The sequence below is a fragment of the Leishmania martiniquensis genome, chromosome 34 (assembly GCF_017916325.1).
Source record: "Leishmania martiniquensis isolate LSCM1 chromosome 34, whole genome shotgun sequence".
Classification (NCBI taxonomy): Eukaryota; Euglenozoa; class Kinetoplastea; order Trypanosomatida; family Trypanosomatidae; genus Leishmania; species Leishmania martiniquensis.
In genome coordinates, this window is record NC_090169.1 from 1,116,285 (window position 1) to 1,128,993 (window position 12,709).

General features: G+C 57.6%; 4 protein-coding genes across 4 annotated transcripts; all 4 read left to right on the forward strand.

The window, feature by feature from the left end:
* Window positions 1-1,184: 1,184 nt before the first annotated feature.
* On the forward strand, window positions 1,185-2,237 carry LSCM1_02299 (uncharacterized protein; the record flags this gene model as incomplete). The annotated part of the gene is made up of 1 exon (XM_067319882.1): window positions 1,185-2,237. One exon carries the CDS (start codon window positions 1,185-1,187, stop codon window positions 2,235-2,237), a length of 1,053 nt encoding a protein of 350 aa, XP_067175257.1.
* A 3,508-nt stretch (window positions 2,238-5,745) lies between these two features.
* Window positions 5,746-7,614, forward strand: LSCM1_02300 (uncharacterized protein; the record flags this gene model as incomplete). The annotated part of the gene is made up of 1 exon (XM_067319883.1): window positions 5,746-7,614. The coding sequence occupies one exon, from the start codon at window positions 5,746-5,748 to the stop codon at window positions 7,612-7,614; it is 1,869 nt and encodes a 622-aa protein (XP_067175258.1).
* A 1,439-nt stretch (window positions 7,615-9,053) lies between these two features.
* Window positions 9,054-9,536, forward strand: LSCM1_02301 (uncharacterized protein; the record flags this gene model as incomplete). The annotated part of the gene is made up of 1 exon (XM_067319884.1): window positions 9,054-9,536. One exon carries the CDS (start codon window positions 9,054-9,056, stop codon window positions 9,534-9,536), a length of 483 nt encoding a protein of 160 aa, XP_067175259.1.
* Window positions 9,537-10,670: 1,134 nt separating this feature from the next.
* Window positions 10,671-12,479, forward strand: LSCM1_02302 (uncharacterized protein; the record flags this gene model as incomplete). Its single annotated transcript, XM_067319885.1, has 1 exon — window positions 10,671-12,479. One exon carries the CDS (start codon window positions 10,671-10,673, stop codon window positions 12,477-12,479), a length of 1,809 nt encoding a protein of 602 aa, XP_067175260.1.
* Window positions 12,480-12,709: the final 230 nt, after the last annotated feature.

The window sequence follows — 12,709 nt, forward strand, 5'->3', positions numbered from 1 at the left end:
CGGCACATGCAAGGGGGCTGCTGTGGGGCGGCCCGGGAGGCGGCATGCGCGTGTGGCCGGCACCCGAGACTGTGGGAGGCCGCGGCGGTGGGGCGGCGCTGACCCGCGCGCGGTACGGCAGAAAAGGTGAGAGGCCGACCACAGAACAAAAAAAATGATCGAAGCCGTTCGGGAAACGGTTCTCCTCCTTTTTTTAACCATCTCTGCTGTTTGCCGACCTTTTTCATTACCGGGGCGGGATAGGACTGCGCCTATATCACTGCCACCTTTTACCTCCTCGCCTCCTCGCCGTCCCACGCTACAGCGCCCATTTCCACGAACAGACCCACAGGGACACGCATCCATTATACGCCTGGACACAACAATCAACGAGGGAAAGGGGGACCTCAACTTTTTTCGCCTCTATGATTCTCACAGACTTAGACAGTTACACCCACTCACCCACACAGACAGACACACGCAGAGACACGTGAAGGCATAAAGAAGCCCAATTAGCGGATTTGTTCCGCCGTTTTCCCTGTTTTTTCCCCTTTCAGGTTATCTCTTTTCTCTCTCCTGCTTCATCTCCTGTCCCCCCTCCTCACACCTCCCCTTCTTTGGCGTTCTCTTCTTTCAGTTCCCTTCTTTCAAGTTTCTTTTCAGTTTGTTCTTTCGCTGTCGGCTACTTTCGTTCGCCTCGTTTCTCTTAGCGAAACCGTTTGTCCTCCTTCCTATCTCTCTTTCTCTCTTTTCTGCCGCTGGCGGAGTCACCTCTGCGCTCACCGAGCTGCCCTTTATCCACGCCGTCTGTGGTCTTCCCTCTTTTCTTGCTGTGTGCTTGTCTTTCTCCTCTTCTGTTTCCTCCCAAAGCACGCCTGCCCCCCCCCCGACACAGACTCAGACAGACACACGTGCTTCTCCGACAGGGTCTTTTTGGGTGTGTGCTTTATTCGCACCCGTTGGATCATTACCGCTTCTCTTTTTTTTCCCATTCGCCGTTTTTTTTTTGGGCTACTGTTTCCTCTCTCACTGCCTTTTTTCCCGGTGCTTGAGGGGCAAAGGTTGGACGATCCAACGCACGACTACCAGTCCACGGCAGCTGCGCGGACCTCTGCGAAGAGGTCCTCTTGTCTCTACGCTGGGGTGAAGCGGGAGAAAAAAACGGAACCAGTGCATGCCCTCCGCTCTCTTCACATGTGGCGCGGATGGTAAGACAACATCTTTCTCAAGTCCTTGTGCGCACTCCCCCAACGCGAGCCCGCGCCGAATCGCATTCTATTGATTCTGCGCCAGGCGGAGAGCATTTCCCTGGATTTGCGGTGATCGGTGCTGCCGCAGGCGATTCCTCGGCGGTGATAGCAGACGAAGCGTCTCGCTGCAAGCGTGTTCCTGCTTTACCGACCACGCCCAAGCGCGCAAAAGGGTGGAACGCTGCAGGGCAGCTGAGACGCGGCTCTTCGGGCTCTAGCGCGGTAGCGAATCTTCGCCGCGCGCGCGTGCGCTACGCGCGCCTACCGTCTGTGAGGGCACGGGGCAATAGTGTTGGAGAGCGCAGCGACAATGCTCACCCTTTGCATCAGAGTCGGCGACCAATGAGTGCCACGGTAACTTGTGGGCTGCCGCGCATGCACTCCGTCCCATGTGAAGCGGTGCCAACGCCTGGAGACGGGCTGACGAGCGAAGACCTCCTCCTCCTCTGCGGTGTTCAGCCTGGGTCTTCAAAGGCGCTCTGGTACACCACGATGCGCGCGCAGTTAGAGGCTCGCGCTCTCGTCAGCACAGCAGAGCACGGTGACAGGATTGACGCGACGACTGCGAAAAAGCTGAAACCAGGGGCTACTCCGCCACTTTCGTCAAACTTGCAAGCGACCCGGGCAAATCCTTGCTCTGAGCCTCTGGTGCTGCCCTCAAAGCTCTTTTGGCTGACAGGGCCATCCGAACGAAACCCCTTGTGGAACCTGCACAAAAAGGCTGCGGCACTGCCTGTTGCACGGCAAACTGAGAAGGTAGCATCAGCGAGCTCGAGTGATGACAGCGCTGGGGAAGTTAAGGAAGACGAACGCGAGGACGACGGTGCCAGCAGCCTTGGCACCCGCTCCACCTCCCTCAGTTCAGAAAAGGTCTCTAAAGCAAGTTCAAGAAAAGGGCCGCCTAATGCGCCTCCGCTGCCCTCTCTGAAGAAACTGCGGCTGTCACCAAAGCAACGACAACAACTGCATGTGTCTGTTCTCTCCCTCCAGGCCCTTGCCGGGGGGTGACGCCCACAAAAAATGTTTTTCTGTTCACCTGTGCTTCAAGCGCCTCTTCTAATGGTCGGGCCCGCCTGCACGCGGTGTCTGCGTTGTGCAGCGCCCCTTCCTCGGCGGGAGGCTACACGCAGCCTGCCGTCCCCCAGCGGGTGCAATTGGTGCGGGTGCATCGAGGCGATCGGCACTCCCCCCTCTCCCCCCGGCGTGTGGTGCGCGTGCGGGCAGTGAGGGAGAGGGCGACCGCCACTCGTGAGTGCGGAGGGGCAGGGGACCGACTCGTTGGTGACGATGCAGCAATAGAAGTCAGGGTGACGCCCGGGAGCGGCCACGGTGCAGGTCGTGGAGCCGGACCGTGGACGCGTGTCTCTTGGGTGACGGCATGCCGTGCAGCGGAGTTGGCGTGGCGCCGATGACGCAGGAGGCAGCCGCTGAAGGGGACGGGGAAGTAGAGGCGTAGCCCGTTAGGCGCACGACCTGCTTTGACAGCCAACGGTTCGCTCTAGACGGCCTGGACGCAGGTGTACCGCGCGCGAGAGGGGCGGGGGGAAGGAAGAGGAGCACGTGTGCTGTTTACTTGGACATGTTGGAGGTGCCGCGGAAGAATCGGAAACCGGAAAAAATTAGAAAACAGTGAAATGGACCTTAATCGTTTACGAAAGAAACACTGTTGCTGAGCTTTATGATTGTATATGCCATCACGCCGCGCTTTTCAGTTGATAGCGAAGATTAGATGAAGAGACGTGATGACTCGGGAGGCTAAGGCACGGAGAGGTAGAAAGGGATGGAGGCGGGCACCGCTTTGCCCGCGACTTGTGCAGATCAGCGTCGCTGGGCGGTCGAGTTTCGGCATCCTCTTGACGTTGTCTCACGCGATACTGCTCGTCTGCTTTTTATTGTTGTCGCCGGGCATTTGTTTTTCTCTTTCAGGATGCGGGAACGCTACTACGGGGGTTGTCTGGCTGCAGGTGCGGCCTCTGTTTGTACTCTTTTCGTTGCTGCTGTGGCTTCTGCGCTCTCCCGCCGAGTCGCGTGCACGCTAGTGGTACGTCCCCTGCGCTGGGCTGTGGCATGTGCTGTCCTTGTCCGTTGAGGCGTATATAATTGCGTCCTCTCTTCTGTACCGGCTCCTGCTTGCATTTATCATGATCCTTCCTTTAGACAGCGCCGCTCTTGTGGTGAGCCCGCTTGAATGCCGAGCTGTACCCACACTCTTCTGCACCACCGCGGACACCCTTTCTTCATCTCCATTGTGTGCCAAGGGGAAGGGCGCGTGGATTGGCTGCTGCGCGTGCCAGTGCCACCGCTGACTTGCCGACAGAGTCTCTCGAATCGATGCTTTCCTCTTTTCTTTTTTCGACTGGGTACCGGCGCCTCAAACATATCTGCTCTCTCGGGCTACTCTGCCCTTGTCTTCCCTTTTCGTTGGCGCATGCCTCTTCGCACGCACCACGCATCCGTCACGGCAGCCTGCTTGAGAAAACGCCCACGCACGTTCACGACACCCTCCCACCAAAGAGGGAAAACCGTGAGAAGAGGCGACCTCATCAGCAGCATAGGGAAACGTGAAGAGTGAGCGAATGAAGTCTGTTGAGAAGGTGAAAAAGAGTGGGAGAGAGGGGCGGTAACCCGCTGCAGCAGGTGAGCTCAGCGGGTGCTGTTGTGTCGTCTTTTCGCGCGTTCACAGCGGATGCGCGACTGAACGCTTGACTTCTAAAAAAATGGACGTGAGTGTCGCTGTCTTACACATACGCCTGTGAGACGCCGCTTCCGTCGTCTCTTTATGTTTTCTCTCCGGCAGCTCCGCATGCGTGTCATGCTGCCCCTCCGCCGACTCTCTGGTCCGATTTTTCCGAGACCATCGAGTATTTCTGCCGCGCGCGTCATCACATATGTGCTCGATTTGTGTGTGTATGGGAGGGGGGCCTCTCCCCACTCGCATCTTTTTTTTGTTAGGTGCTTACCTTACCTCTCTCCACGAGTGCCCTGAAGTGCCTCCAATACAGCAAAGAGAGCCAGAACGAATGAGGGAACACGTGTGCGCTTCCGGACCCGCGCACACACCCGTTACGCTTCAGCGTCCCCCTCTCGCACCATACCGAGGGCGCGGAAAGTACTAAGACAGCATTAAGCATCAGCGAGAGAGCTACGCTGGCGGAGGCTTAGGAGTTTTTTTGTTTCCTTCGCTTGCTTCTGCGTGTGCTCGTGCATCCCTGTCACTGTAGCGATGCACCGCCTCCCCCTTTTTTCTGTGCGCTGCTCTTCACCCGTTCTGCTCCCTTCCTCTCCCCTGCGTCTCGGGGTTCTCTGTGTACGTCGCAGTGCTTTCTGAGGGATAGGCCTATATCGGTGGCTGACGTTGCTCTTGCTTGACCTGCGCGCTCTTCCTCTTCTCGTTGGCCTCCCAAGCGATGCTTCCCTTCTGTCTGCTGGCGAAGTCGCGTATTTCTGTCGTTTTGGACTGCTTTGCTCCTTTTTTTCCTTGGTAGCCGGTGCGGTGACCGGGTGACAGGGCACGGCGACACCGCAGCGGGCGCGTGGTGCCTGAGGGCGCGGTGCCCACGCTCTGTGGGGGATGCCATGCGAGCCCCTATGCCCTACTGATCCCGAGCCGCTTGTGGTGACGACGAGGTGGAGGAGGGGAGTCTACAGCGTAAGAAACTCAAAGCGATGCGTCGGAGCGGCGCGCGGCCGTGAAGAGGCTCGCGTGAATCATGGAGCGAAGGAGGTATCGGCGCGACTGAAGCGCAAGCCGCGCGGCCCTCACTCTGCCCACCGCTGCCGAGGGGGCCTGAGCTGCCCCGAGAGGGGTGGACTCCGGTGGCGACCGGCACATGCAAGGGGGCTGCTGTGGGGCGGCCCGGGAGGCGGCATGCGCGTGTGGCCGGCACCCGAGACTGTGGGAGGCCGCGGCGGTGGGGCGGCGCTGACCCGCGCGCGGTACGGCAGCGTAAACGTGCACTCCTGAGCAGAAAATGCCCTTGTGACAACGATATTGTCCTTTTTTGGTACCGACAATGGCCACTCTTCCTGCTCTCTTGCCGTTCGCAGCGTCTGCGGTCTTCTTTCGAGTATTCGTCCATGTGACCGGCGGTCCTCGGCAGCTCATCTGCTTCTTTGGATTCGATATCTCTTGCATCGCCGTCGTTTATGCGGCTTCACTGAGGTGGTGGCGTTCGTAGCTCTTTTTTTGTTCCCTGTGCGTGTGGGTGCGTACACCGATAAGGAGCTACGGAAGAAAAAAGGAGCATCACAGACATACACGCAAAAGGGGTCTTGGTGGTGGTGGGTCGGCGCACAAATCGTTTTCATGCCCGTTTCGCTTGCTTACCAACGAGCCGAGGAGCACGTTGGAGAGGTGCGGTAAGAGAAGGCTCTTGCCATCTCTCTTTCTCTGTACATATTCGCCACACAGTATCAGCTTGCACACACATATATATATACACGAACGTACTCATACACAATTGAGGACAGGGCAAGTGACGGCTCAAGGAACCTCCTCCTTTGCAGCAGTGCGGAGATGTCCGAACCCGACGGAGATGACGTCGTCTACTACTTATATGACCCAAAGTTGGTGCCTCCCGCGCGTAACAAGTACACCCGGGTCGTTTCGGAGCTGCTAGCCGGGTTTTATGACTCTTCTTACGTCGATAACATCGGCATTATGGACATCCTGCGTGGCGGTGCGGCGGAGGCGGTGGAGCTCTGCGAGGATGCCAAGAGCATTTTGTCGAAGGAGGCTACCGTACTTGACCTATGGGTGGGTGACACGGATGAGCTTGTGTTAGTTGGCGACATACATGGACAGTTCAACGACTTGCTGCACAGCGTCTTGTCTGTGCAGCTCGGCAAGTCCGCGCCAGTTGCTCTAAAGGGCACCAAAGGAGGTAGGCAGAGAATACAGTCCACGGATGACGAGAGGGCCCCACCGCACATGGGTACAGCCGCAATGGGGTCATCCTCTTTGCAATCTGTGCCCTCCAGCACCACTCCGTCGTGCCGCCGCCACGACGCCCACGAATGTGCGCTTGACCCGAGTAAGACAATACGGTTTTTGTTTCTCGGTGATTACGTTGACCGTGGGCCGCGCGGGGTGGAGGTGATCGTGCTCCTAATGGCGCTCAAGATCGAGTATCCGCAGCACATCTTTCTCCTGCGCGGCAATCACGAAGAAGCTCTGACCAACCGCCTTTACGGGTTCTTTAGCGAGTGCCGCGCGAAGATCTCTATGGTGCATCCCACCAGTGGCCACACATCTAACGCCGAGTCAGGTTTCGGTGGCGGTTCCGCATCCCTCATTCAGCGCTCGCCGAGGAACTTGGCGAAGGAGGCGGTGGGGGCGGAGTGCCTCCATTCGCACGAGCACCTTTTGCAACTTAAGGAGGCGTGCGCCAACCACCTCGCTTTCACTTCTGGCAGTAGCCGAGGCAATGACTGCAACACAGCGGAGGGGCGCTGCTTGGTCGATACCGATGCAGACGCGTGGATGTCGTTCAACGCAACCTTCTGCTGGCTCCCGCTGGCGGCCGTTGTGCGCTGCTGTGCCGGCTCGTTTTTCTGTACACACGGGGGCCTAAGCCCGACCCTGCGCTGCATTAGTCAGCTGCATCGCCTGAAACGTGAGACCTACGGCACTGGGCTTTGTGAGACGATCACGCCATCGCTGAGCAGCTGCTGCAGCTTGGCAAGCAGTCCGGAGTCGTCGCCCCGGGACGCCTACGGCAGCCCTACCTCGAAGTGGGAGCCGAACCAGATCATTGATGGCCTCTTGTGGTCCGACCCCGTTGATCACGAGGCTGGATGCCGGATAAACGTGCGCGGGTGCGGCTACGCTTTCGGCGCAGACGTCACCTGCCGCTTTCTAGACTCCAACTATGGCTATTCTGCTTCACAAGCGCCTCCGCTGCGGGCGAAAGTGAGTCAAGGCGACGAGGAAGAGGGGCGCCTGTGTCGTGGAGCAGAGCCTCCGGGGAACGCTCAACGCTGCGAGTCTCAGCGCATGCACTTTATCATGCGCGCTCACCAGTGCGTGAAATCTGGCTTCCAGTGGAGCCAGGAGGGATTGATTGTGACCTTGTTCTCCGCTCCAAACTACTGCGGCATGAACGGCAATAAAGGCGCCATCGCGATGCTTCGCGGTGCGGCACAGGCTTCTGGCGCGCCAATTCAGCTCGAGTTCAAAGTGTACGAGAGCTTCAAGTGTCCCACGCCAGCCGCTGGATCGCAGGCGACTCTTGCTAGCCTCGAATCCAGGAAGAATGGAGGCAGCCAGACGGCGGCTGGCGTCGCACCGTCGAACTGCCGTACTTTTCCTCTACGTGACCGCAACGTCGTGAACAATCCCATTTTGGAGGCGTACTTTGGCAGCATGTCAAAGCCAGAAAACTGACACGTTAGAGTGGATAAGATGGATGCCCATGTGCGTAGATATACATCTCCGTGTCGATTTCTCAGCGTATTACATGCCCGAAGGCTCCCCATCATTTGTGACGCGTATAACTCTGCCGGGCGACTCGAGGCCGCATGCGCCTTGTGCAGATGCGAGACGCGGAGCAGACCGACGTACTATTGCATATCTTCGTGCTTCTGTTCGCATGCATCAAGACAATGACCTCTAGGGTCCTGTGCGTCATTCAGGCAAACGTCTCTTGCAGGCGCGGCCGCTCCACTTCCCCTTTCACTCCTCTCCGACCCTGGCTACTGCTTGTATAGTTGTTTCCCTTCCCTAGAGCGCACGAGCAGTGCAGAGGGCCGTCTGTGGCGCGTACGTAATCCGCCGTCGCACAGGTTTTTCCTCTCCCTTATGGACTCTTTTAACTGTAGTTTTCATTGCTGTGCTCTCTCTCTTCGCTTCGGTGAGACGATGGCGAGGGACGTCTTGTGAATCTCATTCGGCATACCCGCTCGGCTGGGCGGTCTGACGTGTTTGCTGTTGCTATTAAGTTCGACGTGGCGTGCTTGTCTTCGTGTCTTGAAGTGAGTGCGTGGGTGCGCGTGGGAGGGGAAAGTTACGTCGGCCTGAGGACTCGCTTATCCAGCTCGCGCAGTCTGGTAATGTGTCTCCTCCTCCTTTTTTGCTGTTTTCTTTGTCGCATTCGGTTTGTTGCATCGACGCACACATACGGGGAAAAAAGAGTGAATACACGCGCTGGGCGCTTTTTGGCCTCCTCCTCTGATGCGTTGGTAACGCTCCGCCTCCTCCTTTACCTCCGTTTCGGAACTGCTGAATCCTTTTGAATCTCTCTCTGCGTGCTTCTCGAATATGCTGAGGTGCTTCTCTCTTCGTTCGCAGCGTTGCTTCACGCAACGGTATGCAAAACACGTTCAATGAGGTACGGCAGGTGCCCTCCCTCGCGCCTTGGGAGTCGAAGGGCGGACATCGTCCACTCCTTTTTACACCGTATACCCCTCTCCTCCCCTTTCCCCCTTTTCCCTCGCGCTGCACACGGCCATGCTGGCTCCGTGCACACGAGTGCCCATAGACGATGCTCACTTCTGCATGAGGTGGTTGTCGGGTGCGCAAGGGGCGCAGAGGAGTTCTCTCAAGGAATCACCCTTGCTACTCTGGTTGTACAAAGCTGTGCTTCTGGGGATGCTCTCTCTCTTTGCCTGTACTAGAGCGCTGCCCTCTGACCGCTTTTACTCTTTGCGACCCTTTCCCACTCCCGTTCGCGTCTCTCACCCCTCTTTTTGCTTTGTATCCCTCTCTCCGACAACTTGGCGCACATCAACACCCACTTGTGACCCATGAAAACATGCGCATCGCACACCTACTTGCTCGCATTGGCCTTTCTTTTTTTATAAAAGGTGAAGAATCCATTTTGCACCATGGCTGCTTCCCAGAATAAAATCCGTCGCATCGGCAAAAGGAAGGGCGCGACCTTGAAGGACGTCAATGCGTGGCGCTGGATCAAGGCAGCGGCCCGCAACTTCAAGCAGGAGGGCAAGCTCTTTGTGCCGAACTGCACCGAGATTATGAAGAGCTCCCACGGCCGCGAGCGCGCTCCGCAGAACCCTGACTGGTATTACATTCGCTGCGCCGCCGTTCTTCGCGCCATTTACCTGCGCCCTGGCGTCGGCTACGGTGGCCTGAGCAAGCGCTTCGGTAACAAGAAGAACTACGGCAGCCGCCCCGAGCATACCGTCAGCTCCTCTACCGGTCCCCTTCACTGGGCCTGCAAGTCCCTGACGAAGCTCGGCCTGGTGGAGCCCGGTGCACAGTCTGGCCAGCGCCTGACGCGCAAGGGCCACAAGTTTGCCGATGCCCTCGCCTTTCAGGTGCAAATCCGCAAGTTTGGTGCAAGCAAATAAGCATGTGCGTGCTAAAGCGCTGCCGATCCCGTTCTGTGTTGGCCTATCTGCATGTATGGCGACAAGGCAAAGAGATGCGAGGCGAGAGGAAGGAGAGATCCCCCTCTCTCCTTCCTCTCTCTCTGACGCTTTCTCCTCGTCTTATGACGCATTGCCCCCTTCCCTTTCCTTCCCGCCGCAAACGGAGGACGCTTGACAGTTTTGTCGGTCTCTCTGGAAGGGTGAACAGCGCGGACGGATTCGCGCCTTTTTCTTTACTTTTCGTATTTTTTCTTGTGCTCGTTCGGTGACGTTCCGTTCGCGTCTCATTTTCCGCAACTTCCAAAGAATCAAAAAAGAAAAACAAAAGTGAAGAGCAGACGCGTCTGTGGCTGCATCACATCCCAATTCGCCGTGTGCGCTCGCGCCAAGTCAGATGAGGGTGCGATTTTTTTCCGTTCTATAGGGCCGTGGGTGTGCCTGTTGTGCGCTTGAGGCCCGTAGCAGACTGAGTAATGAGACGTCCTGAGGTAGCGGGCATTGCGCACCATTCCGTAGCCCTATTCTGGGTGCCTCCGCTCGTAGCCTTACCTTCTCTCTTGGCTAGGAAGCAGGTGGGCCGCGCATGAAGGGTCGCTGCCATGCGGCGAGCACGGACTACTATGCAGAAAGGTTGTCGCTTCCATCTCCACTTCGGTATATTTTTCTCACCCTGTTGTCTTCCATTCTTGCCCGAATGCACTCGCTAACGTTTGCTCCGCACTCGACTGTGCTCTTCCATCTGAGGATCTACGTATACGCATTCATAATCGATCCATGTATGCGCATGGACATGCACCGATCCATGTGTGCTTGCGTTTCATCTCGTCTAAGCAAAGCCGTTCTTGCCTCGGTGCATGTGCCTTCGTGTGTCGGTAAAAAAAGAAAACATTTTTCTGCGACTTGAGTGCACCTTGTTGAGTGTCCCTTTGATTTCTTTTTCGAGATAAAGCGCGGAGGTGGTGGCTTGCTCGCTTGCGGAGGTTGCGGGAATCGTATCGTTTTCGTCCAGCACAGCAGTCGTTGCTCTCGCTCTGCCTGTTTTGCCTATATCTTGTCGCCGCCTTCGCCACCTTTCGCAACGCCGCAGCCTTTTTGCTTCCATCGTCTGCAAACATGGCGGCGGACTTTGATTTGACGCTGTTCATTAAGGAGACGCAGCTGCAGCACGGACTCCGCGCCGAGGACTACGAGCGTTATCACTATTACGCCACAAACCGCCTCGCCACCTTGCGGCAACAGCTGAGCTTGTCGAATGACAAGAAGAGGTTTTTGCACAAGGAGGTGACTCCGCAGAACGCGACGGATGCTCGCCATCTAATGTTACTTGCCTTGTATGCTGAGCGTTGCTGGGCAGAGGCGGAGGCAATGCAGGTACACCTACAGGCAAGGGAAATGCCGCGCGCCGGGGATACCAAAAAGCCCAAAGGTGGTGTGCCGCCTCATTGTCAATATCGAAAGCGCCTGAACAAGTCGGTAAAGTGGGCTACCAAGCTGCTTGAGGTGGCCAACGTGGTTGCCTCCGACCGCGTAAAGAAGGAGTGCACAGCGTACTTGAAGGACATCGTCGGCCGCTGTCATGCCTCACATAACAGGTTCAAGGAGGCAAAAGAAGCGTTCTTGGAAGCCCGCGAAGCGTTCGCGGCTTTGCGCTTGATAAGCACTGAGACTCAGTGGGCCGTGATCGCGTGCAAGATGAGTGAGCTCGACGACCGTGTTGTGTACTGTATGCAGCGCCTTAGCGAGAACCCCACGACCTACCGACCCGCGCCCATCTTCTCAGCCACCAGTGCAGATGTTGCGGCCACAGATGGCGCGGTGCCGGCGGGCGGTGCGCCGCAGCTATCATGGAACCAACGCACGCTGAAGGTCTACAGCATCAAGGTCAAAGACGCGCTACGCGAGGCCCAGTTGGTGGAGGTGGAGCCCACCGAAGCGAAACTGCGAGAGACATGCGGGGTTGTGCCTCTGGGCCAGTCGAACCGTGTCCTCGATCTAATGGACCGCCGCATCAACTACTACAACGATGCACTCGCACACGCTCGCCAGGACCTGCGCGCCGCGCCAGATGGCGCCTTAAAAACGGAGTGCCAGCTTATTGTGCACTGCGTTCTCTTTCACGTGGCGCAGGAGACCCTCCGGCGAACCTTTTTCCTGATAGATCTTCACCGCCGCCGTTTCGAGGCAACTGAGCAGGTGCTGAGGAGAGCGGGCGCCAATTCGGATTTGCCGCGGCCTCTGTCTCCGAGGGACAACAGGCAACAGCAACAGCACCACCACCACCAGCAGCGAAAGAAGGCGGCGATCGCGCCGTCGCAGTACGTTTCGCCGCTGGAAGTTGTGCGCCTCTACCAGGCTGCCGCTGGGAGCGTGGAGGAGATGGAGCTGTTGCCCGGCGTTGCGGGGCGCGACGACGTCGAAGCGCTGCGCGCCGTCTGCGCGGCTGGCCAACTCTTCTTTACTGGCGAAAGCTGGCGGCTGGCGACAGCGTGGCCAAAGGCTCTCAAATGCTACCGCGAAGCTCTGGCACTCCTACGGGAGGCAAAGAGCGGGGCCGCGGCGGCGCTGCAGAAGCACATTGAGAAGCGCTTGATTCAGGGAGCTGCTGAGGTGGTGCTCGCAACATCGTCCGTGAGTTCGAGCTTCTCTGCCCGGGGGCCGGTATCGTCAATGACTTACTTGATCGACGCAAACGAGGAAAAGACTCAGGTTGCGCAGGGAGTTGTGCGCTTTCCGCCCGACTATCACGCCGCGCCCTGCAAGCCTGTCTTTGTCGACATCGCGCTAACCTTTGTCAATTACCCAGGTGAGTGGAACGGTGGGGCGGGTGCAGCCGCCCCAGTGACAACGGGAACAACGATGAGCACAGATGCAGCAGCGGCACCCTCGACGAAGAGGCGTTGGATGTTTAGTTGGAGGAAGTAATTGAAGAGGATCAGCAGGCAAGAATGGACAAAAAGTGAAAACGAGACAGTGGACCAGAGAACACGGTGAGGGCCGCAGCGACGAGTTATTTGTCACGCCATGACGAGCGCCACGCCTCTTTTACAGCTCAGGTCCTCCACTGTTCTCTTTTCTTCCGTAACAAAGTGCATTCTTCCACGAGTTCCGTTCCTATCCGCGTCTTTCATTTTACTGCACAGCAAACGCGCTCG